The 23,665-nt window shown below is 41.0% G+C and overlaps 1 protein-coding gene across 1 annotated transcript; it reads right to left on the reverse strand.

Annotated features, from left to right (window-relative positions):
- Window positions 1-1,075: 1,075 nt before the first annotated feature.
- On the reverse strand, window positions 1,076-22,626 carry LOC127692441 (sulfotransferase 1C1). The gene is made up of 7 exons (XM_052192798.1): window positions 22,439-22,626; window positions 20,446-20,574; window positions 16,351-16,448; window positions 4,521-4,647; window positions 3,069-3,163; window positions 1,546-1,726; window positions 1,076-1,330 (listed from the first exon to the last, which is right to left on the reverse strand). Exons 1-7 carry the CDS (start codon window positions 22,608-22,610, stop codon window positions 1,218-1,220), a joined length of 915 nt encoding a protein of 304 aa, XP_052048758.1. The 5' UTR covers window positions 22,611-22,626; the 3' UTR covers window positions 1,076-1,217.
- Window positions 22,627-23,665: the final 1,039 nt, after the last annotated feature.

The following is a 23,665-nucleotide window of genomic DNA, read 5'->3' on the forward strand; positions in this document are numbered from 1 at the left end:
GAGAGAGAGAGAATTGGTATTGTGGAAAACTGAACACATAATTTCTTTGTTCAAATAACTCAATGGCAATGAAGTTCTAGTCTCACAGGGAGTCTACTGCTAAAGTGCAAACATCAACTCAGAAGAAAAGAAAAGGACACTATAAACTGAATCTGAGATGATGTGGAGAGACTGATGGAGCAGGAAACATTGGTTACTTAAATTCTGATGATATTCTCTGCCAGTAGAAACAATCTATCCAGCCACTGGAGAGATTAATCTTTCATTGCTGGAGGAAAAAATGGAAGTTACCATATCACCCAGGGTGTGTACTTTCAAAATGGATCCAACTCAGATCTTCTGGGTGGTGGGCATGGTCCAAAGTGTATGACATCACCCATGGTAGGGACTTACTTTTGACTTCGGGGAGGTCACCGAGAATAAAAGTTTTAGGAATCTGTTAGATAACCTTGACAACTTAAAAGGTAGCTTTTAAGTCTGACTTCTTGTTGTTGTTGTTGTATAGTCTATGGATCTTGAAGTGGGGAGTCTTATTCTTGGGGCTAACAGCTATAGTTCGAATGTATAGCAATGTTTATTCTATATTGGAAACTGAGTCATCAGTCCAATGGAGTCAGGAGGTGAATGAGTTATCACAGGCTCTTGAAAACATGAACTTGGCCTCCTTTCCTGCCCCTGTCTGTCTTCCCTATTACACCATGGGAGGGTGCAATAAGAAGGGGCTTACCAATGTGGAACTTTGACTTTAGTCACCCAGGCTTCAAAGCAGTACATAAGAAGTAGTTTTTATTCTTTATAAACAAATGAGGTGTTTTGTTAAAGTGTCATAGAACAGATGAAGACAACTGTTAAGAAAAACAGCTAGCCTTTGGTTTATCACCAGTGCTCACTTCTCATTGCTTTTGCTTTTCTTATTTACCTTCTTATGTCAATTCCTCTTCTCCTGTGTGTCCTTCTATTCGTGAGACAAAACAACTGTAGGCTAGTGACGGTATTCCGTTTATTTTTGCCTAAGTGCAGTAAAGTATGTGATTGTATGGTAGGTATCAATAGAAATCACATAATGTCACCAAAAATCAATCTGTAGAAGGTCTAATTACATTCTGATGAAATAGTATCATAGGACATACAGAACTGTGCAACAGCTTAGGAATGGAGGCCCAAATGGCTAAAGCATATAGTCAGGAAATCTAGGGCTCCCCTCTACCCTACTGTTCTCAGATCTCTGTGCGGAAGGTAAGAGTGCTCCCTGCCATCTTCTTCCGGTAGTCTTCATCAAAATCCTCACTTTGTGCCACAGTAAAGTAGTTCTTCCAGTCTCCAGGCATCCCTGAAACAAAGTGAACTCTTAGAGAGTGCTGCAGGCACAGAGGGAGGAGTGCCTATACACCCCATGACCTGCACCAAGATGGACAGATATACAAACCACCTCTCTCCAACACTATATCTGTTAGCAAAGTAAGTTAGATAGCATGAGATAACAGTGGAAAACATAAGCAGAACCATGAGACTTATTTGACATCTCAGAATGTCAATATCACCTACCTTTTCTCATGAAAGGAGATATAGAGTGATCCATGATACTGGAGGGTAGAGTGGTGTAGTTGGCCATTGGGTTCTGCTTCATTACATCAAAGGATGTGTGATAGATGATTTTATCTAGAACTTCCTCTGATATGTCCTTTTCCAGGAATTTTACTATCTTCACAATTTCCCTTTTAGGGTCCTGTATGTGGAACAATTATAGAAAATAAACAATTTTAGTCTTCCATTAGAGATCCTGTTTAATCAGTATTGCCAAACAATATTTGGAAAACATTGTTTCAACGGGCCAATTGAAATTTATCTTAAGTAGTTTGAGTTCTGGGCACTGACTGCTCCAGGCTACATTCTTGCCATCTAAGAGATTCACTTGTGGCAGGGGATCAAATGCCTCCAGAGACAGGACTTGGAATCTTGGGAAGGTAGCTATTCTATTTCTTGCATGTCAGGGACTGTGTGAAGATCATATGAAGCTGAGGTTCTGTTGTATGATTAACTTTGGTATAGGGGCTATAATAACCAGCAAAATGAGGTTGTGAGTTATAAGAAGTCTAATAAGAGAATGAGTAAAAGAGTTATCAAGTAGACACAGGGATATGAACTCTTACTCTTTGCCTCATTCTAATGAAAGACAGGGAGCTACAGCTTCTGGTTAAATCACACTGGACTTCTTAGCTTGGGTGTAGAAGGTAGATTTGTAACATAAGCACACCAATCCACAGGATTGTGAGAGTATGTTAATCCTAAAACTTGCCAGAAAAATCAACTTAAAATTTGGGTCAAATTTTAAGTAAGCTTTATTAAATATTAAGTACTAAGTGATGGACTTTGTTCAGGACCATTCCCTGGAGTTTCCCAGATGTAAGTGCCTCCAGCCATGTATTGCAGGAGTTTATAAAGACAAACCTGTAGGCCACTGTATTTTTCTCATGAGGCTTTGTTATTTTCTAAAAGTTACAACTCCCAGCATTCCAGGAAGTTGCTTTTTTCCTAAGCAGGTGTGTCTTACAGGTTAATTTTAGGCATTACACTCTACTCATTCACAATGAAACAGAGAGAGGTGTCAGTTCTGTACCAAACTACATGTGTCTAATCTTGCCAGTGTTCACATGGACTAGAACTTAATGATGGACTTCAGTGGTGTGGAAGAGGGACAAAGAAGCTCCTCTTTTCTCCTCTACAACTATGACTGGATAGATTTCTAGTCACTTTTTTAGTCAGCTTTTAGATAATGAAACATGGGTCACAAGTGTCAGAATCTAGTTAGTTGATTTGAGTATAAAACTTGTTCTGTTTTGTGGAGAGAAAAGATTCCATGAAAACTATAAAGAGGGAAAAAGTAGTTAGAGCTTGTAGGGAAAGACTGAGTTGTAGAGTTTCTAGGGGAAGACTGAGTTGTGGAGTATCATGGAGGCAGAGAACATCCTCAAGGATCTTCTGCAGATAAGCCCATATCCCAGGGTGTCACTGCAATTTTTGTAAATGAGGATGGGGGAGTGACACAGTTGAGATCACACTGCAATCACCTCTTTCATGTCTTCATAGAAGAGGTAGAGAATACGGTGTTGGTCTTTCACATCCCACCAGCCCTTTACATGGTCATACCAGGAGCCCCACAGCACTGAGGAGGAAAGAAAGGGGATGTTACTGTCATCTTAAAACGTATCAAATGAGATTGTCTGTGTTAAATAAAAAAGAACAATTAATAAATACAAACAAAATCCAAAGATCCTGAACAGAACTCTTTCTTGCAGAAGATAGTTTTACATACACACACAGACACACTGACATGCACACACAAACATACACACAAACATACACACACACATTATTGATAATTTTTCCAGCCCTATCCCCAAGTCTTACCAGAAGTATTCCCCCTTTTCCTTCCACCCAACTTTGTAACTTTTTATTTCCATCAAGGTCAATTTGTACTCCTCAAATATTCTTGAATATGGTGTCTTCCCTGGAGTGTGGTATACTTATCTGAGGATATATATATATATATATATATATATATATATATATATATATATATATACTCTCAGATTAAACTGACCTGAGAAAACTGTCCTGTTATCCTCCAGCAAATGACAATCATTTGTTAGGGGAAGAATTTTATGCCAACTCTAGATGCTAGGATTTGGTATGGCTTGGGCTTTCACAGGGTTTATGAATACTTTCACAATTGGAATATATGTACAGCTCCTGTGCTGTGGCCAGAAGATAGTGTCACTGTCCCTGGCTCTTAGATGCTTCCTTTTGTAAGAGTATTGAGTCAGATGATAAGATACATTGTGAATTCCTTGTATTTTATTCCCATTATTCTACTTCTTCCTCTGCTGTGGAGGGATGTATTATGACTGAGTTCAAAACTTATTTTTCTTGCATCATCACAATGCACATAAATTAATATTTTATATATATATATATATATATATATATATATAACATTCTAATAGTATGATTTTGAAATAAACTTAGGAAATGTGTTTCTACCTGGTATCTGGACACCTTTCTTTCTGTGATGGTGAGTGGTAAGAAGTATGCTGGTTATCTTTTGCTGGTTCTGCCACCTGTGCCCAGGAAATGGAACTCAGCTTATGGCTGGACTTTGTTCAAAGAGACACTGAAAGGCTTTTGGAGACAGGAGGATGTTGGAATTGTTTCCTTGGTGTATTTCTTCTTGGCTCACTGTGGTTAACTGCTGGCACTGTCAAAGCTCAGTTACCATTAAAGGTCCCTCTGGTAACACCAGGGGCTAGGGAACACCAGAAACCCCCACTAGCCCTTGCTGACTTTCCCTAACTTTGCTCTCAACTGTCAATAGCGTCTTTGCCAAAGTCTTCATAAATGACCTGTTCTGAGTATATCATCTTCCCTGATTGACCGTGAGGAATGTAAATATCTACAGAAAATCTTGTCTGTTGTCATTGCATGGGTTAGGAAATAGGATGCCCCCATTTTATTTCACACACCTTTTCCAGCTTTGAACGTTTCAATGTATTCTCCCAGGGTACCAGGGTCAGGCAGCATTTTATTCATTCTTGAGAAATAGTAGTAAGATACCAGGCAGTCCTTGGCATTTCTGGCCACATAGATAATCTAGGTTTGTCCATCAATGGGAATGGGAAGCAAAGAGAAAATAAGATGAAACATTATTACTATTCAGTACGGACACCTGTTCTTTGAAAACGTTCTGTATAGAGGTAGGTGGATTTCTGAGTTCGAGGCCAGCCTGGTCTACAGAGTGAGTTCCAGGACAGCCAGGGCTACACAGAGAAACCCTGTTTCAGAAAAAAAGTTCTGTATACTACAGGTCAACTTACTGAGGAATTGGGTGTGCATGTGTTTTTATGATCAACATGACCACCTTTTCCAATTTGCTCATGAACCGTTCTGATTTATCACTGTATTCTTAACATTATTACTAAATATATCACTTTTTATATTTTAAAGAGGTGTACTTTACATGATAAATGTTGCTGTTACCCTTAGTTAACCTGAGAAATAAGAAAGCAACCCAAAGTGACTTAGTTCAGTTATACAGCTGTAAAAAGATGCTACATACTGTGTGCCTTTTAACAAAAATTAATTTCTCACAGTTCTGGAGGCTAGAGAAACTAAGATGAAGGTGTATTTGTCTTGGGAAGTCCAGCTTTCTCAGAAGTAGCTATCTTTAATAAAGGTACCAACTTCATTCATGAGGCTCCCTTCCATAACATGATCACTAAAGATCTACCTCCTAATCCTATCAACTTGGCATTTAAAATTTCAATTAATGAATTTGTAGGACAGAATATTCAGCCCATGCAGCATGGTGTATTTCACCATTTGAAAATGCTTTCTAGCTTTTGCTTAGCTGAGAGTTTCAATGGAATATGGGAGAAGCAAAGGCTGTGCCCCCCCACAGTCTGTTCTCTACAGATAGACACCAGTCTCACAGAAGACTTGCCTCCCCTGATTTTCACCTTCTGTGGCAGTTTGAAGTGCCCCTTGACAAGGACATTCTGTGTAAAGAAAACAATAGTATGATCTGAGAAAGACAGTTGACCCCTTATCTTGCTGTCTGTCCCCTTCCACTCATTGCCACCTTGCCCATTCTCATGTGTCTCTATATGCGTTTGCAGTAATGCTGCGGGAGGAAGAAACTCTTATGATTTGACATGAGTAGCACTCTCCAAATGGCCAGACATTTCCAGTGTAGTGCAACAAGGAGGTACTGTGGACATTTCAAAGATAGGGTTAAAGTAGAATCCTTAGGAGACTGGCACTATACAATCCAAAAATATTGTGGTCCGCTCGTTCCTTCTTTCTCTTTCTTACTCTTCCCTGTTTCTCATTTTTACTTTGAGATTCAACTTTTCACTTTGATTTTTATTTCTGTCATGATATGTAACTCTTATTAGAGGGTCAATCAGGAGCAGTGCCTCATCTTAAATTTGAACCTCAAGAGCAATAAACCAAAATAAATCTCTCCTTCCTTCATCAGTATCTTGTGCTAGGCATTTTGTTTAAGGAGTACTACAAAGCTTCTTGCCTGATATAAGACTAGTGTTTTCTTAAGTACCTTGTATGGTGTCTCAATCATTTGTTTTGCTTCTGGTGAATTATCTTCACATGAGCTTTTCCAATTGCATTTCCACCAATATTGACAGTCCTTCATGACTGTTTCTTGCTACTGGATTTCTATTCAATATTCATGAAAGCACTTAGGATCCCCAAAAGTGTGAGGCACTACACTTATCAATAACATATAAGTTTATATACGTTATATTACAGTGACTCATGGATATCAAACAAATGCTTCTAGATTTAACATTTAGCTCCTATTTTGCAAAATATTCCTATGTTATATATCCTGTTCAAGAACTGAGAGATTGGAAATAAGAGAAGTCAGAACAAATATATGCAAGAGAGCTTACAATATAGAATCCAAAGTCAAATATAATTTTTAAGAGTCTGATAATTTATATTAGCTTCTAGTTTATCTTATAAACACATTATCATAAATATATATAGTGGCTGAAAACAGATATATTATCTTCGAGATATATTATCTTCATAGCCATGTTTCCTTGGGATAAAGTAAAGCTATCATCAGGGCTTGTTCCTTTACTTGATTGTAGAGGGTAATGAATTTCCTTAAGATTCCTAGGACTGAAAAACCACCTGTATGTCTTAGCTGCTGACCCTTTCCTAGAATCACTCTTCTTGCTTTGGTTGCTACATCTTCTATTTCTGCTTGCCCCCCTTTTTAAATTCTATATATTCTTTATTTTCATTTCAAATGATTTCCCCTTTTCTGGCTCCCCACTCCCCGAAAGTCCCATAAGCCCTCTTTCCTCCCCTTGTTCCCCCATCTACCCTTTCCCACTTCCCTGTTCTGGTATTCCCCTATACTGCTGCACTGAGTCTTTCCAGAACCAGGGGCCACTCCTTTCTTCTTGGACATCATTTGATATATGGATTATGTCTTGGGTATTCAAAGTTTCTAGGCTAATATCCACTTATCAGTGAGTGCATACCATGACTGATCTTTTGAGACTGGGTTACCTCACTTAGTATGATGTTCTCCAGCTCGATCCATTTGTCTAAGAATTTTATGAATTCATTGTTTCTAATGGCTGAATAGTACTCCATTGTGTAAATATACCCCATTTTTTGTATCCATTCCTCTGTTGAGGTACACCTGGGTTCTTTCCAGCTTCTGGCTACTACAAATAGGGCTGCTATGAACATAGTGGAGCATGTGTCCTTATTGCATGCCAGGTAATCCTCTGGGTATATGCCCAGTAGTGGTATAGCAGGGTCCTCCGGAAATGTCATGCCCAGATTTCTGAGGAACCGCCAGACTGATTTCCAAAGTGGTTGTACCATCTTGCAATCCCACCAGCAGTGGAGGAGTGTTCCTCTTTCTCTACATCCTTGCCAACACCTGCTGTCTCCTGATTTTTTTGACCTTAGCCATTCTGAGTGGTGTGAGGTGAAATCTTAGGGTTGTTTTGATTTGCATTTCCCTAATGACTAATGATGTTGAACATTTCTTAAGGTGCTTCTCAGCCTTCCAAAGTTCTTCATCTGAAAATTCTTTGTTTAGCTCTGTACCCCACTTTTTAATAGGGTTATTTGGTTCTCTGGGTTCTATCTTCTTGAGTTCTTTGTATATATTAGATATTAGCCCTCTGTCAGATTTAGGGTTGGTGAAGATCCTTTCCCAATCTATTTGTTGACGTTTTGTCCTTTTGACAGTGTCCTTTGCCTTACAGAAACTTTGTAGTTTTATGAGGTCCCATTTGTCAATTCTTGATCTTAGAGTGTAAGCTATTGGTGTTCTGTTCAGGAAATTTCCCCTGTGCCCATGTCCTCAAGGGTTTTCCCCAGTTTCTTTTTTATTAGTTTCAGTGTGTCAGGTTTTATGCAGAGTTCCTTGATCCACTTGGGGTTGAGTTTAGTACAAGGAGATAAGAATGGATCGATTTGCATTCTTCTGCTTGCTGACCTCCAGTTGAACCAGCACCATTTGTTGAAAAGGCTATATTTTTTTCCACTGGATGCTTTCAGCTCCTTTGTCGAAGATCAAGTGACCATAGGTGTGTGGGTTCATTTCTGGGTCTTTAATCCTATTCCATTGATCTGCTTGCCTGACATTGTACCAATACCATGCAGTTTTTATCACTATTGCTCTGTAGTAAAGTTTGAGGTCTGGAATACTGATTCCCCCAGAAGTTCTTTTACTGTTGAGAATAGTTTTAGCTATCCTGGGTTTTTTGTTATTCCAGATGAATTTGAGAATTGCTCTTTCTAGCTCTATGAAGAACTTAGTTGGGATTTTGATGGGGATTGCATTGAATATGTAGATTGCTTTTGGCAAGATGGCCATTTTAACTATATTAATTCTGCCAATCCACGAGCATGGAAGATTTTTCCATTTTCTGAGGTCTTCTTCAATTTCCTTCTTCAGAGATCTGAAGTTCTTGTCATATAGGTCTTTCACTTGTTTGGTTAGAGTCACCCCAAGATACTTTATGCTGTTTGTGGCTATTGTGAAGGGTGTCATTTCCCTAATTCCTTTCTCAGTCTGCTTATCCTTTGAGTATAGAAAGGCTACTGATTTGCTTGAGATGATTTTGTAACCAGCCACTTTGCTGAAGTTGTTTATCAGCTGTAGGAGTTCTGGTAGAGTTTTTTGGGTCACTTAAGTATACTATTATATCATCTGCAAATAGTGATAGTTTGACTTCTTCCTTTCCAGTTTGTATCCCTTTGACATCCTTATGTTGTCTAGTTGCTCTAGCTAGGACTTCAAGAACTATATTGAAAAGATATGGAGAGAGGGGGCAGCCTTGTCTAGTCCCTGATTTTAGTGGGATTGCTTCAAGTTTCTCTCCATTTAGTTTGATGTTGGCTACCGGTTTGCTGTATATTGCTTTTACTATGTTTAGATATGGGACTTGAATTCCTGTCCTTTCTAAGACTTTTAGCATGAAAGGATGCTGAATTTTGTCAAATGCTTTTTCAACATCTAATGAAATGATCATGTGTTTTTTAGTGGATAGCATTGATGGATTTCTGTATATTGAACCATCCCTGCATCCCTGGGATGAAGCCTACTTGATCCTGGTGGATGATTGTTTTGATGTGTTCTTGGATTCGATGGGCAAGAATTTTATTGAGCACTTTTGCTTTGATAGTCACAAGGGAAATTGGCATGAAATTCTTTTTCCAAGGTCCAAATTTCAGGTCTAAGACCTGTCCGGTTTAGCCTCCTCCCCCCCATGTTAGCCTCGGGCTATAACTCTTAGCTGACTTTTCCTGCTAGAACTCTCTGGAGTCCAGTAGTCAAAATGGCGGCGTGTGCGCTTGGCCGGGCAAACAACCTCCTGGCCTGGTATGCCCCTCCCCCCAACAGCCCAGGGCCTGGGTGCAGGCCAACTCCCGTCGTGCTTAGAGCCCTGTGATGGCCTTGGGTTATATTTGTGTACCTCAGTCTGTCTGATTTCTCTGGCGCCCAAGATCCAAGATCCTCCTGAATTTCTTTAAGAGATTTATTTATGTCCTTCATGTGTTCCTCTAACAGCATCCTTAGCAGTGATTTTAAATCCAACTCTTGTTTTTCTGGTGTGTTGGGGTATCCAGGACTAGCTGTTGGAGAATTGGGTTCAGATGCTGCCATAATGCCTTAGTTTCTCTTAGTAACGTTCCTACATTTGCCTTTAGCCACCTAGTTCTCACTGGTGTTAGATGGTCTTATTGTCACTGGCTGGTGCTTCAACCTCCTGTGGACCTTTAAGGTTATTTCTGCGACACTGGATGACTGGGTTTCTGCTGGCACAGATTGCTGATATGCTGCCTTCCTCTTTTGTGCCTTTGGAGCCCTGCTGAGTCTTGCCTCAAGCAATGTTATACTTGTGTTGTCTCAGTGATCCAGGTGTTCCCCACTGCTCTGTCATGGAGCAAAGATGGCGGCAGAGAGTCACTCCCTCTGTTGATCCTCACATAGGACACAGGACCCATGACAGGCTGGCTGGCAAATGAACCGCCTATGTACTCAGGTCCCAGGTGCAGGTAGACCCCTGGCGGTTTGCACTCCCAGAGATCTTAAGTTCGGGATAATTCAGTACCTAGTGATGCTTTTCTGCCCCTGCAGGTAGTGAAGATAACCGCAGGGATTCACTCCCTCTGCTGCTCTCTAAGTAGGACACAGGCCCCATGACCAGTTGGCTGGCAGATGAACCGCCTATGTGCTCAGGTCCTGGGAGCAGGCAGACCCCTGGCAGTTTGCACTCCCAGAGATCTTAAGCTCAGGATAATACAGTTCCTTGTGATGCTTTTCGGCCCCTGCAGGTAGCGAAGATGGCTGAGGGTATTCTGCTTGCCTCTTTTATAAAGACCTCTATGTTGAAATCCAAGGCCCTGAGAATTTACCTTGCTCACTACATCCTTAACCACACCTACAAGGCACATTTGGCAATAGTAATGTTCCCAAGTTATATTGACCAGGACACAGACACCACTGGGTAGCCACTGTTAAGCCTACCATACCATCATACAATGAAAAGCTAAGACAAAGGTCTCAGAAATCATCTACTATTCACATCTAAGTGGATAAAGGGCAGGGTTGCTATCCAGGAAGCTTTCAGTATTTATAAGACTGATTTTACAAAAAGTTGTTAGTGATATGATTAAATAGGTGTTTGTGTCTCTTCTGACATTGGATCTACAAGGTTGTCAATAATATGGTTAGAGCAGGACTGAGGGCCCATTAAGGAAAAACTTTTGCCTTCTTACATAAAGAATGGAATCTACCTCTGGGTCAGAAACATATCATTGCTTCCTCCCTGAAGAGTCAGTCCAATTTGACTTGCCATTCACTTGGTCAATGGACCTTCTCTCAGGAAGTAGATGCACTTAGGCCCTGCTGAAGAGACAGTAGGAATAACTAACCCTTTAATAATGAGGTTATGCTAGGTCTGTCTGCCATTCTGAATCATGCAGTAACTCTTCCTTCTTTCCCTTTTCTGTCTCTCTTTTGGATTCTGGTCAGAGCCCAAGGATGCTTTCTCTGGCATTTTATTTTGGGTTTCAGACTGGGGACTGGTGGCTGAGGTATAAATTTAACATATCAAAGTGGAACTGGCCTAAAGGTTCTCCAGTATCCCTCAGTCCCTACCAGTTACAGGGCATGGCTGGCATAATCCACCCACTATATTGAACTTTCCAGCCCACTATGGGCTGGGCTTCTCTCTCTCTTGCTCTCACTCTTCCTTCTTCCCCCTGACTCCTGTGTACATGGCAACTTCCCTGGTCTCTTACACTGAGCCTGGTGATCATAACTGAGAGCTGCCCCTAATAAAGCTGCTGAGATACTTAAATTTGTCTTGAATTTGTTCATGTCATTGGTGGAGATAACCTATCATCTGGTGCTGAGACTCAGAGGTGTTAGCTCCAAGCAAGCCAGACAAGGAGCCCATTCCTTTCATTCTCTTGGCCTGACATGATTGACTTTGGACTTGATGTGTAATCAGTTCCCAGAGGCTGCCTTTAAGTATCTGGTACTTATTCTGGGTACAAGACCCAAGCAAGCATTGGGCTTTCTGCCAAGCTGAGGCTTTGCCAGGGACAGCTTGTCCAGTCCAGAGCTAAGATAGTCTTTGTTCTAAGGGAGCCTTCAGACTTAAAAGATGTTGACCTGAGGCTACCCTACCCCTACTGTTCAACACCAGGCTTATGTTTAGAATGCTGCACACTGGGTTTTCTGGTACCTACTGGCACAGGCTGAGAAAATGGACACCACTGATGACTGCTGTGAAATTTAAACAAATTAGGTGTGTTGCAGACCTTGCATGGACAGCTTCAGTCTGAACTTCAGGAGTCCAGGCTGTTTTGAAGCAATTCTCTTGTACCCATTTCCTCTCCTTTGCTGCAATAGAGTTTTAGGTGTTGAGCACCTTTGCACACGAGGCTCCAGGTACTGCCTGTATCTCTGCACCCACTTCTCTCCTGTCCCAACAACAGTTGTGGTGATAGAGCATCCTTGGCCTTTTAAATCACCTGCCACATCCTTTTGACTACACCCTAGATGGCAGGGAGAAAGACATGAACAATGCGTGCTTGACTGCCATCTTGACTATGGAATAAAGAAGTTGGAGTCTTGGCTTCACCACCATCTTGACTAGTGGCAGCCACATGGCTGAGAGCCAGGTCTGTTATGGGTTGGGAATTTTTTTTTTTTAAGGATTACAACATTGAAAAAGGCTAAAAATCACTGGCTTAAAATAGTATAGCCTCATTTTGCTAATGTTATTTTTGTAACTTCTTTGTCTCTTATGCTTTAGCTGTTTGGCAAAACTAACCCATATAGAAAACGACAATGGCACATAATGGTGCCAGTAGCTATAAACTGCATCTATGATTAAAACTTTTATTTTATTATCAGAAGAGCTTCAAGATTGTGAAGACTCAAACATAACAGGAATGGCCTTATTTAGCCTCCAGCATACGTCTTCAAGGTTAAGCCTGTTATGGATAACTAGAAGCAAGCAGTTTGTCTATTTAGATAGGTAGATGGTCCCCAGCCACTTTAGAGACATACAGAATATGGAATTTAACAGATTTGCTGAAAAACTTTTAATAATAGACATGCCAACTCCTGACAGTACCCCTAATCACCTCCCCTGAGGAGATGGATACGGAAGAACTTCCACTTGAAGCTTGTTTCAAATGTGTCAAAGCTGGACTGTAGATTGTCCTTTGCCTTGACTGCTGACAGAACACTGTCCAAACTGAACAGGTAGGACACTGGAAAACTGACTGCCTTACTTTGCCTAGACAAAGATAAGATAGTCTTCCCAAGTTCCTGCTTCACAGAAAAGTTTTCCAGGGCTTTGCAGCTGAAGAAAGATGCCCCAGTGACCAGAGAGGAATCTCGGGGCCTAGGTAGCTAGTAATTATTAATAAACTCAGAAGCTGCTTCAGCAGCACTTCCTGCTTACTCAGGTAAAAATTTATTGTTGTCAGGTGTTTAATGGGTTTGAAGACTAAGCTAGTGAAAGAAGTACCTTCTTACAATCACTTTATCTAAAGAAACTCAATTTACAGAGAGTGCTCCCAGTAATCAACTGGTTACCTTTGTCTCATGGTGAATAATTGGATAGGAAAAAGTGTAAATTTATGTTAGGTCTAAAGATATGAAAGCTTAAGTTGAGGACCTAAGAAAATAAGGGTCTAAGAGGGTGTTTTAAGGTTGGTAAATGCAAGTTATAAAGGTTGGAGGAGATAAAACCTTAAACTGTGATAAGAAAGTGCTTCTCATTGTGCTAGAACTATATAGACCTAGTCTTCTGGAGAGAGGACAGAGTGTTAGCGTTTTTCACCCAAATCATTTTGTTATAGGTTACTGTGACTCAAAAGCATGAGCCTATTGCTTTTTCTACAATATAGATTTTAGTACAGATTACAAACAGTGATAATACTAAGATCACTACTAATACTACACCATATCTCTTTTTGCAAACTTAAGATTCTTATAAACGTGAAGGAACTCACTCAAATACACTTCTCATAGGCCAAATGGATTCCAAATAAGTACTGTCAATCAGCAGCCTCTTTACCCACCTGCTTATTCCTGAGGGTAGGATCTTGCTTCTGGTTTTGACCCCAATTTCTAAGATCACAGTCTAAAAGTTTGAAATGTACACACAAGAAAACAATTTTCTCCCTAAACTCCTTAGCTTTATCTTTTTCCCCTAACGTGTGTGTATACATATGTACATACATACATACATACATACATACATCTGAAATGGCTGCTCTTAGGTGTGTATAGCCTTACAAACTGCTTCAACTGGACTTTCACACATTCCTAGCCCCAGAAAGTCCTGCAGACTTTTGTACATTAGTCCTGTACTTTCTGGAAGTGGACAACTTCCATTACAGCTTCTACACCTCCACCAAGGATGCCCTAATGTCAGCAGAAAGTAGTTATAACAATTGTGTTGCCTCTTATTCATTTATTATCAGCAAAAGCCTGCAGTGTTGGGGTTCAGACCTGGGACCAGTGGGTAAGGTGCATATTTAACATATCAAAGCAGACCTGGCCTCCAGCTTTTTGAATCTCTCAGTCCCTACCTGTTACAGGGCATGGCTGGCATACCCTATCCTCTATGCTGAACTTTTCAGTTCAGGGACTGTGCTTCCTCTCACCAAGTGGCTGTTCACCACTGTATAACCCAGACATCATTGTTCTCTCTCTCTCTCTCTCTCTCTCTCTCTCTCTCTCTCTCTCTCTCTCTCTCTCTCTCTCTCTCTCTCTCTCTCTCTCTCTCTCTCTCTCCTGTCTCCCTGTCCACATGGCCTTGTTCCTTAGGACTGGTAAACACAACTGAGAGGTGCTCCCAGTTAACCTGCCTTTATATCTATTTTGTCATGAATTGGCTCATTTCATTGGTGGAGATAACCTGTCACTTTAGGCTCTTGTATCCTTTCTCCAAGGCTGCCCTGGAACTGGCTAATGCTGTGTGTCCACTACATAGCTAACTCCCATGTTTAACTCACACTTCATGGCACCTCTTCCTCATTCTCTCCTCCATTCCCTTATTCCAGGCAGCTGATAGTATTTACAGCTTGCCTCCCCTGAGGATTTTCTTTTAGATTCCAACAAAGTTGCCCTTGATTTGCTTTTGAATCCATTCTTAAACTTCTTCATTAATGAGACTAAGAGTTCTATTTCTGCATTATCATATGATAACCATGAATGGATCTCCAGAAATTCTGGAGAGATTATTGGTTCTCAAGCATCAAAAGTACCTTTAACATAAGAAGGTATATATTTGTAGGAATTTGTGAGAATCCGCAGCTGCCTTCAACTGAGGCCGTAATCACTGCATCAGCTTCATTCATCCAGTTGCTATACAGCAAATGGCAAGACACTTGTGGTTTGAATAAGTTTGGCCCACATAGACTCATGTGGTTGCATACTTGGCCCATTAGCAGTGGCACTATTAGGAGGTGTGTTCTTACTGGAGTAGGTGTGGCCTTTTTGGAAGAAGTCTGTCACTATGGGAGTGGGCTTTGAGGCCTCCTATGCTTAATCTATGCCTGGTGTGGAAGGAAGCCTCCCACTTCTGCTGCCTGTAAACCAGTCCCAGTTAAATGTTTGCTTTTAGAAGAATTGCCTTGGTCATGGTGTCTCTTCACAGCAATGGAAACCCTAACTAAGACAACCCCTATGAGCTGCCTAGGAATCACATAGCCTGACTGAATGAAACATTCTGGCCTATAACAAGGGACTCTACCTCATAGGCTAGAGTCAGACCCCCTGGCATGCTGTTTGCTGTGGTAATGATAATAATTCTTCAATTAAAATTTTTATTTATTTCAAGACTTGATGAAATGGAAGAAGGAAACCCTTCTTCCTTTATCTGTTTGTTGATATGTTCAGAGATAAAATATCTGGGATGTTTGAGTTTAGTAAGAATGTGTGTCTACACTTGTATAGGATTACAATTAAGAAGTATCAAAACAAATTAGATAGAGGAAAGAGAAACACTGGGATCTAGCTTCATGAGATAAGGTCGATGTAAGGATAGAACAAGTTTCTACACATTATCAAATTAGAGTTGTCATTCCAAAAGGAAGAGGACCATGTTTTGCCTACAAGGTGGACATGTTTTCATTGGTGTCCATTAGAATGTTGTTTGCTCTATGGTTCTAGGAAGGATATTGTCAGATGGCCTTATCTGCTATAGTTTTAATAAACTATCATGTACTGGACAAGGGCATATTTCAAAAGGGATGTTTGCGGCTAAGGAGATGGCACAGCAGAAATCCAGAGGCAGGTAAGGCTTTTGGATGGTTGGCTTTAGGAGAACTCTTAATAGATTGTTGAATATTGAATGGGCCTGCATTGCAGCCTGTATTTTCAGAATTCTCCTGGTTTCTGCTTTGTAGAGTCACAGAGATCTACAAACTCACTGTCATGTTTTACTTTATCCATGCAGGTTTCCCCAGATAGACTGCTTTCAGATTTAAGTCCTTCTTGGTCCCCACATCAAAGAGGTTCCAAATTAAAACTCCACCTTCAAGCAGGAAACCCATACTTTGTATAATTGATTTCTCTCATTAACACAGGCTAGTGCACAGATGATCAGAACTTTGCATGAAAACTTCCAATGGTATCCAACAATAATATTCTGAAGAAATGTGGGTACAAAAAGGAGAATGTGGACTCTGGGGTAATGCCACCATGTGCCCTATAGTTTCCACTGGTTGTTTCTCTTTTAATGAATACAATTCGACTGGTCTTACCTTTGAGTTTTCTTTCCAGAAGGAAGGTGGAAGCATCTGAACAGGCAGATGAGTCTTCAGAGTTCTAGGTGAAGGCATTTTGTTAGCCAGATCTAGACCTAGGAGGTAAGACAACTTTGTTTAGCCAGATCTTTCTCTCCAGCTATGTGGATCAGATGTTGTGTTAAACACTAGAAACTGTATTGACTGAATGATTGACTCTACAGTCTTGCATATGTAAGACCTATATCTTCTTTTGTCTTGAGGGCAGATTTCCAGCTCATTCTAGGGGATACTCTACAATGATGGATGGAACTACACCTTGGAAAGGACTACCTAGTTATATATACCTCTTGCTCTTTACCTAAACTTAGATTCCATGTCATAATCCTGAAGATGGACTTGGGAAGGGGTAGTCACTGGAACTTTTTATTTACTTTGTAGTGGACTCTGAACTATAGTTATTCCATCCTATGAAGGTATTCCTAAGGATACTTTAAGTGCTAAAAACTATGTTGGGTAAATTGGTCTCTGGACCAGCCATAAATTTTATACAATGTGTTCCTGACTTCAAGGCTATGAGAAATACCTGAGTCCTAAACTGCTCTCTCTCTATTCTGTAAACAATGCTTCCTTGTTGAGTATGTCTACAGCTGCCATTCTGTATGTGTTTCAATTGAAATTTTGCTATTGAAATCTTTAACAAATTTAGAAGAGTGGATGCTTCTCTCTCTGGGACAAGCCCACTGGTCATAAATAAAGACACCACTTAATTTGACTTATTCAGGCTTTTCATGTGGTTTTTTTTTTCTTCAAACCATATGACATTTTGAGGTTCCACAAAAATGCCTGAGGAAAAGACCCCTGACCCCTAAGATAGGTGACTTCTATGTAAGGGTAAGAGCTGTTGGTAATAGGGAGTAGGGAGGCCATTGAAAAATTGTTCCTCAGCCTCAGGACTTGATTACCCTCCCACCAACTTGTCCTCTAAAATTGTTGAAGGAGTCCATATGTGCACCTGTATTTGGGACCCCTGCAGGTAACATAAACCAATGTTTTTGGTTTCTGGTATGTCTTAGATGCTAATCATGATGGGACTCATGGTAAAATCTGGAAAGAATGTAGGAATTCCTGAATCCAGGTTCTAGCCAGGAGAGCACTGCAAATCCTAAGGATCTGGTTTGTCTTGGTGGTCACCAATGTGTGTCTTCTGTTTGTTGAATCATTTTCTTTTATCTTTTTTTTTAAAGTTTTTTTTAATTATTTTATTTTATTTTATTTTATTTTATTTTATTTTATTTTTCCGAGACAGGGTTTCTCTGTAATAGCTCTGGCTGTCCTTGAACTCACTCTGTAGACAAGGCTGGCCTCGAACTCAGAAATCTGCCTGCCTCTGCCTCCCAGAGTGCTGGGATTAAAGGCATGCGCCACCACTGCCCGGCTATTGCTGGATCATTTTCATTGTCTCTGTCTCTTGTTTGTCTTTGGCATTTCTGTGTCCTCATTAATCTTTTCCATTTAGAAGCAGGAAAACTGAGTCTCATTGATGGTCTCAACCTCCCCCTTGGAATACAAATTACAAAACTTTAAATTAGTTTTCAGAGCATTAGAATCAGAATGTGGAGACCACTTCTCCAAGGGAACTCTCTGTTCACTTTGCAAACTGGATCGGCTAGCCTTTGGTGTGGGATGGCCAACATTGATATTGGATGCCAAGGTTCAGTGTACTGTTCTAGAAAGTCCTGGGTTAGTTTTCCTATGTTTGAGTGTGACAGGATATCCTGGAAACACAACCCTCCTGGCTTCTACAGTGCAACAAACATGGGATCCAGAAGATCATAATAGTGCAGAAGGAAAAGCCTCTAAAACTGCCAGAGATCCCAGACTCTGATTTTTTTATAGCCATTCTATCCCTCACCACTGAATCTTCCTGATCCTACCACCTTTGACTGTTCTTAGATATTCCTACGCACAGAGTGGTGTCTCTTAAGTTCTACATTCCTACTCTCAGCTGTATCCAAAGCTTCCTTCTTTTGACTCATTCTCAAATGATCCAGACATAGCCAAAGCCCAAGCCTGGTTCTCTCTTTGGGTGCTTGGCTCCTATACCCCAAGTGAAGCTATGAGTGATAATGATACCCTTCCTACAGCTCCATTTATGGTCTATGTTCCCTTTTCTAACTGTGAAAAATCAAAATACCCAGTTTTCTAATAAACTCCAAGGTATAATTTCAAACAAGGTTTCACACTCACAAGCCTACCTGGAAAACTGCCAAAAACTCCTCTAAACTCTACTTACCTTAGAGGTGGGGAAGAGAGAAGGGAGAGAGAGAGAGAGAGAGAGAGAGAGAGAGAGAGAGAGAGAGAGAGAGAGAGAGAGAGAGAGAGAGGAGAGAGAGGGAGAGAGAGGGAGAGAGAGAGAGAGAGAGAGAGAGAGAGAGAGAGAGAGAGAGAGAGAGAGAGAGAGAGAGAGAATGGAGGGGTTGGGACTGGGAAGTCAGAGATCTGGAAGGAAGCAAGGAAGTCCATTGCCTCTGAAGACCCCCTGATTCTAGAAACTGCCTGTCTCCTAGACTTCAATGGGACCCCAATACTGAATAAGGTAAGGGAACCCCCCAACCTCTATATATGATGAATGATATCTACAATGTTGTACAGAGGCTACAGATTTGTCTAAGATTAGTGGAGTTTTGCATAAACCAGCTAAAACTCCTACCATGTTTCTGGAGAGGCTATAGCAAACCTTCCAGACTTATATACGCATATATCCAGAAGCCCCAGAGAATAGAAGGGTGACTAACATAGTCTTTGTTAACCTGTCATACTCATTGATCCTAAAGCCCCAGGGAAGAAACCTGGAATTAACACAGCCTTCATTATCCAGTCATACCCACAGATTGGGAAACCCCAGGAACCACCCCAGCCTGGGACAGGCAGATCTCTGAGGTCAAGGCTAGCCTGGTCTGCAGAGCAAGTTCTAGGACAGTCAAGCTTAAGCAGTAAAGGAAGCTATCCAAATCAGGAAGCTGGTGAAAATTTATTTGACAAAGGGAGCCATGTTCCAGCCTTAGTAAACATCTGATTTTGGCAACTTTAGCCATGTGCTTCTGGCTTTAGAGTCAAGGATACAAGAAAGGAGTTCTGGAATATTTCTTTGCAACTAAGGAAAGTGGCAGAGGCCTATGTCAGGGGTATCTGTGCATAGAGGTCTAGAAAGAGCATTTTTTTGAAGCTGCGAAGGTGAAGTCTGGATTGCCTTGGAGACCCCAAGATGTTGGATATCCTAGTGACATGGGATACCTGTCAAGAAAAATAGCTAACACGTAGTGGAATCAGCCCAAGAGGGAAAAAAATATTTTGCAGTCAACCAAAACTAAAAGGGGTTGGAGATCTGAAGAGTACTTGACATCAGAAATGAAAGTGGAGTGTTTGGAGGTTACTAAGCTTGTGTTTGGTCTTGCTTTTGTTCTAATTATGTCCCCTTTCCTCTGTTTGGAATGGTAATGCATATTATCTACCATTATATGATGATACCAGACATGATCAAGTCGGAAAAACAATGGTCTGCTTCAGTGGATGGCTTAAGAACTTACACAGATAGTGGCCTTATTTCTTTCAACCTGTATTGAGGAAGCACATCATGGTGGAGCATGTGGTAGAACAAAGCCTTTCTTCTCAAGCCATATACAAAAGGGTCAGAAGTTGGGGTTCCATTATCTCCTAAAGGTCAGGATCAATGACTTAAATCTATCTCACATATGCCTAACCACATGGGGCTCTACTGCTTCTCCCAAGTGCCTTCCTGGGGGAGCAGGCATTTGACCTTCAGACTTTGGTGACATGCGTTCCAAACTGTAGCCCATGACTTTCTTGACCTCTTATACATGCATGGCACTACAGATGCTTGTACACCATGGGTTGTATGCCTTCTGCTACCTAATCATGTATTTTAGGAAAGGAATTGTGTTGTGTTGACCTGGGCTGCTTTCACACTCCTTTCTGGTTCCATTTGAAAGTGTTTTTTGAAGGAAGACTGCAGAAATGATCTTCCTCTGGGGTAAAAACTGATACAGCACAACGATTACAGTCCCCTGTATACCATTTGGGGCAACTCACCTGAGTTGAGGGGTGGAGGTAAAGTCCACTCAATGAAAGGGTGTCGGTCATAGGTGTTGGCCCGCTGGCACTTTTGAACATCCCCATCATTTTGGATCATGTCCACAATTTCCTGTGTCCAGGTGGTACCTAGAAGCATTAGTTATTTTCAGTTCTACCCACTCGTGGCACAATTCAATTCTATTCAATCAGTCACTAATGTAGTGAACAAAGCTGTATTCAGATTTGCTGGGTTCTAGATAGAATCAACTCATCTATTACATTCATTGTCTTCCTCTAGGCACTAGTGGCCCTCTGTGTTCCATTGTCACTTTGTGCTAGTAGTGTATGCTCTTTTTAATTCTCTGTCTTCTTTCTGCCTGGCATTCAATAAAGTACTCTGTCCCCCATAAATGGAGTTTGGGTGAATAAATATGGAGTCAGGCAAATGTGGATTGAATCAAAGATGAATTAGCCATTTGCTTTCATAAACTGGTGGTCCTTTTGGGGAAGACATGACAGAGACTCCTTCTTGCCTACCAGACATCTACTCTTGTATTTCAAATTAAGTGATACTCCTATTTTAGTTAGGTAATTAGCTAACTCAAGGCTATAGGTTTTAGTTTTTCTTATTCTAAGATACAGTCACTACTTTTAATTGTGAAAAAGAACCTTGTTCTTACAGATAAACCAAACATACTAGGTATAAACATAACCAAACGGTAGCTATTGCCACAGGAAGGCTGGGAAGGGAGAAATGTGCTTGAGCAGTGCACAGGAAGGTTTCTTACTTATTGCTTAAAAGATTGGGTAGAACTATGGCTGTTTTGACATGAACAATGGAAGAACAAGTTGAATGCAGCCTGCCATAGAAAATAATATTATCTGGAGGGGACCAGGGCAAGTTTGTGTCACCTGGAAGTATATGTAGTGTGTATAGGAGGTTGAGAGGTGCTGAGAGAAATACAGCAATAAATCCAGAGATGAGAGAGAGAGAGAGAGAGAGAGAGAGAGAGAGAGAGAGAGAGAGAGAACAAAGACCACTGGCCAGAGGTCAGAGGTCCTTGTAGGTAAATGCATATTTTTCAAGCTATACTTATTGAAAAATTTCTGCTCTAAGAAAAAGTGCAAGTTTAAGTTCAGATGTGGGAAAGTCACAAGTCCAGTGAAAGCCAGACAGAAATGGAGAGCCTATAACAAACTAAGTCCCTCTGTAGCAACTCCTAAGATCTTGGCCCAATGAGCAACAGGAGTTCAAATGCTAACCAATATGGAAGACAGAGGTGGTCCTTTTTTGAAATTCATCTGTATCTTCATGTCATAAGTCTCTGTTACTAAATCAAGTGTCCAAACTACTAACTCTGTCATACTGTGTGGGATAACAAAAACAAATGGCATGGGGGAGGGAAAAGCCCCATGAGTCATTCACCAGTGTTTCCCCAAAGGGAATGTTTCTTGCTTTTCTCCCTGCTTAGGCCCATGGCAGTTTTTGTCTTTTCTGATCCTTTCACATGGTCCCCTCTTTGTTCCCTAGGATTCTAATAACTGCTGACTATTCTTCATTTTTCTCTCAATGTGTATTCATGCGTTCTCAGCACTACGTTTGGGCTGCAAGTGCTCAAGTACATGCCAGTCTTGGACACAAGAAGGCATAGTTTAGGTGCTAGAGAGGTGAATACAGAAGGGTGGACGGCTGGCAGAATCCCAGAATCTATTTTATTTCCCACAGTTTGTGATTTGTAATTTCTGTGTGACCGCTTTGTAATTTCATTTAGTCTTTGGGGGTTTGTTATGGTTGGGCCATCTCTGTCTTTCAAGAGCTTAATTAAAAGAGAATCCAGTAGGATAGGGTATTGACCTTTGTGAGTTGGAATGGTTGTTTTGTTCTATTTTGTTTTTTCCTTTTTTCTAGGACCTGCCTAGATAAAGCCCCACCCATCCTCTATTAATTCAGATGCCCACATCTGCATGTTCTGTGTAAGTGGCCTTTCCTGCTGCTCTTCCTCATACCCACCTGCTTTTGCATAGGTTGCAATGAGGAGATCATCAGGCTTTGCTTGGAAGTTCCAGATTTTGTCCCAGTTTTCACTCATCATCTTGGACATGAGAATCCCATTCACTTCCCTGGTTTCTGGCTGCAGGTTCTGTTCATCAAGGTGGAGGTCTTTCATTTTTTCCAAGGACATCTTAGAATGGGGACTTGACAGGTTCTGTAGGAAGGGGAATTAACATTATTTCTAATATGTAGGCTTAACTTTGAAAGCTTTTCTTTCAGGCGACCAGAATAGTTACTGGCATATTTTGTGTTCATTTAGTAAGAAAAGTAAAGCTGTCGGCATGTGGAACATTTGCAACATGCCTACAAACATCTCTGAGGGGACAGCTACCAGGGAAGAAGACATCCAGGGAGGAACCCGCCATTTTGTGTTGTCTCCTTGGAACCAGACTGTTTGAGGCCTGCCATAGAACATGGCTTACTGTGGGATTCAAGGAGCATGAAGTGGATTGAATTCAAAGCAGTGCTGAAGTGGGTAGAAGCAGGCTCATTAAACTGTTTCTGACCTGACTAGTACAAAGTTTATAGAAATGACTTAATGGAACATATTGTTAGGGTCCCTCCCTATGTAACTGTGTTCATCAAAGGGTCACAGCAAGGTAGTCTGCTGACAGAAATCTTTCTGAAAATCAGCAGTGGTAGGGCTCAGCTGAAGAGCAACCATCATCTGAAGCTATCCTATATCTCTTGGAGAACAAACACAACGGTATTGGGGTAACCTACCCCCCACACCTATTGTATGAACTGGCTATGAATGTGTGCTCCAGTATTCTCAGTTGTTAATTGTTGTACCAGCAGTGCCAGGTACTGGCAGCACATCTGGTATTGTCATTTCTATGCCCACAAGGCCTGCTTTCTGTATAAATGTTTGTCGATTCCCCACCTACCTAAAAAGATGTAAACAGAGTGATCAAGCAGTCTCTGAGATTATGATGTTCAAAAGCAGGTTGCCCTTGAGAGGTCTCATAGCCCTCAGTCTGGCAAAAAGGCAACAATAGACTGGTCATAGGCCTGCTGCTGATTAAGTAAGCTGTGGAACCTTTTTCACTATATTCTTGAGGGTTTTTTTTTTTTTTTTTGTTGTTGTTGTTGTTAGAGAGTAAAGGGCTTTGGATGAATAAAGATCTGGAGGCTTGTGGTTGGGGGGGGGGATTGGAGTATAGCAGGGAGGTAGAGCAGAAAGAA

This window comes from Apodemus sylvaticus, chromosome 9, assembly GCF_947179515.1.
Source record: "Apodemus sylvaticus chromosome 9, mApoSyl1.1, whole genome shotgun sequence".
NCBI lineage: Eukaryota > Metazoa > Chordata > Mammalia > Rodentia > Muridae > Apodemus > Apodemus sylvaticus.

What these genes read in the sequence shown, in the direction of transcription:
- LOC127692441 (XM_052192798.1), bottom strand. Translation starts at nt 22,610, where the DNA reads ATGTCCTTGGAAAAAATGAAAGACCTCCACCTTGATGAACAGAACCTG. An exon ending in ACCTCCACCCCTCAACTCAG is followed by an intron (nt 16,449 to 20,445) that starts GTGAGTTGCCCC and finishes CTTACCTCCTAG; the next exon opens with GTCTAGATCTGGCTAACAAA. An exon ending in TCTATGAAGACATGAAAGAG is followed by an intron (nt 1,727 to 3,068) that starts GTGATTGCAGTG and finishes TTCCACATACAG; the next exon opens with GACCCTAAAAGGGAAATTGT.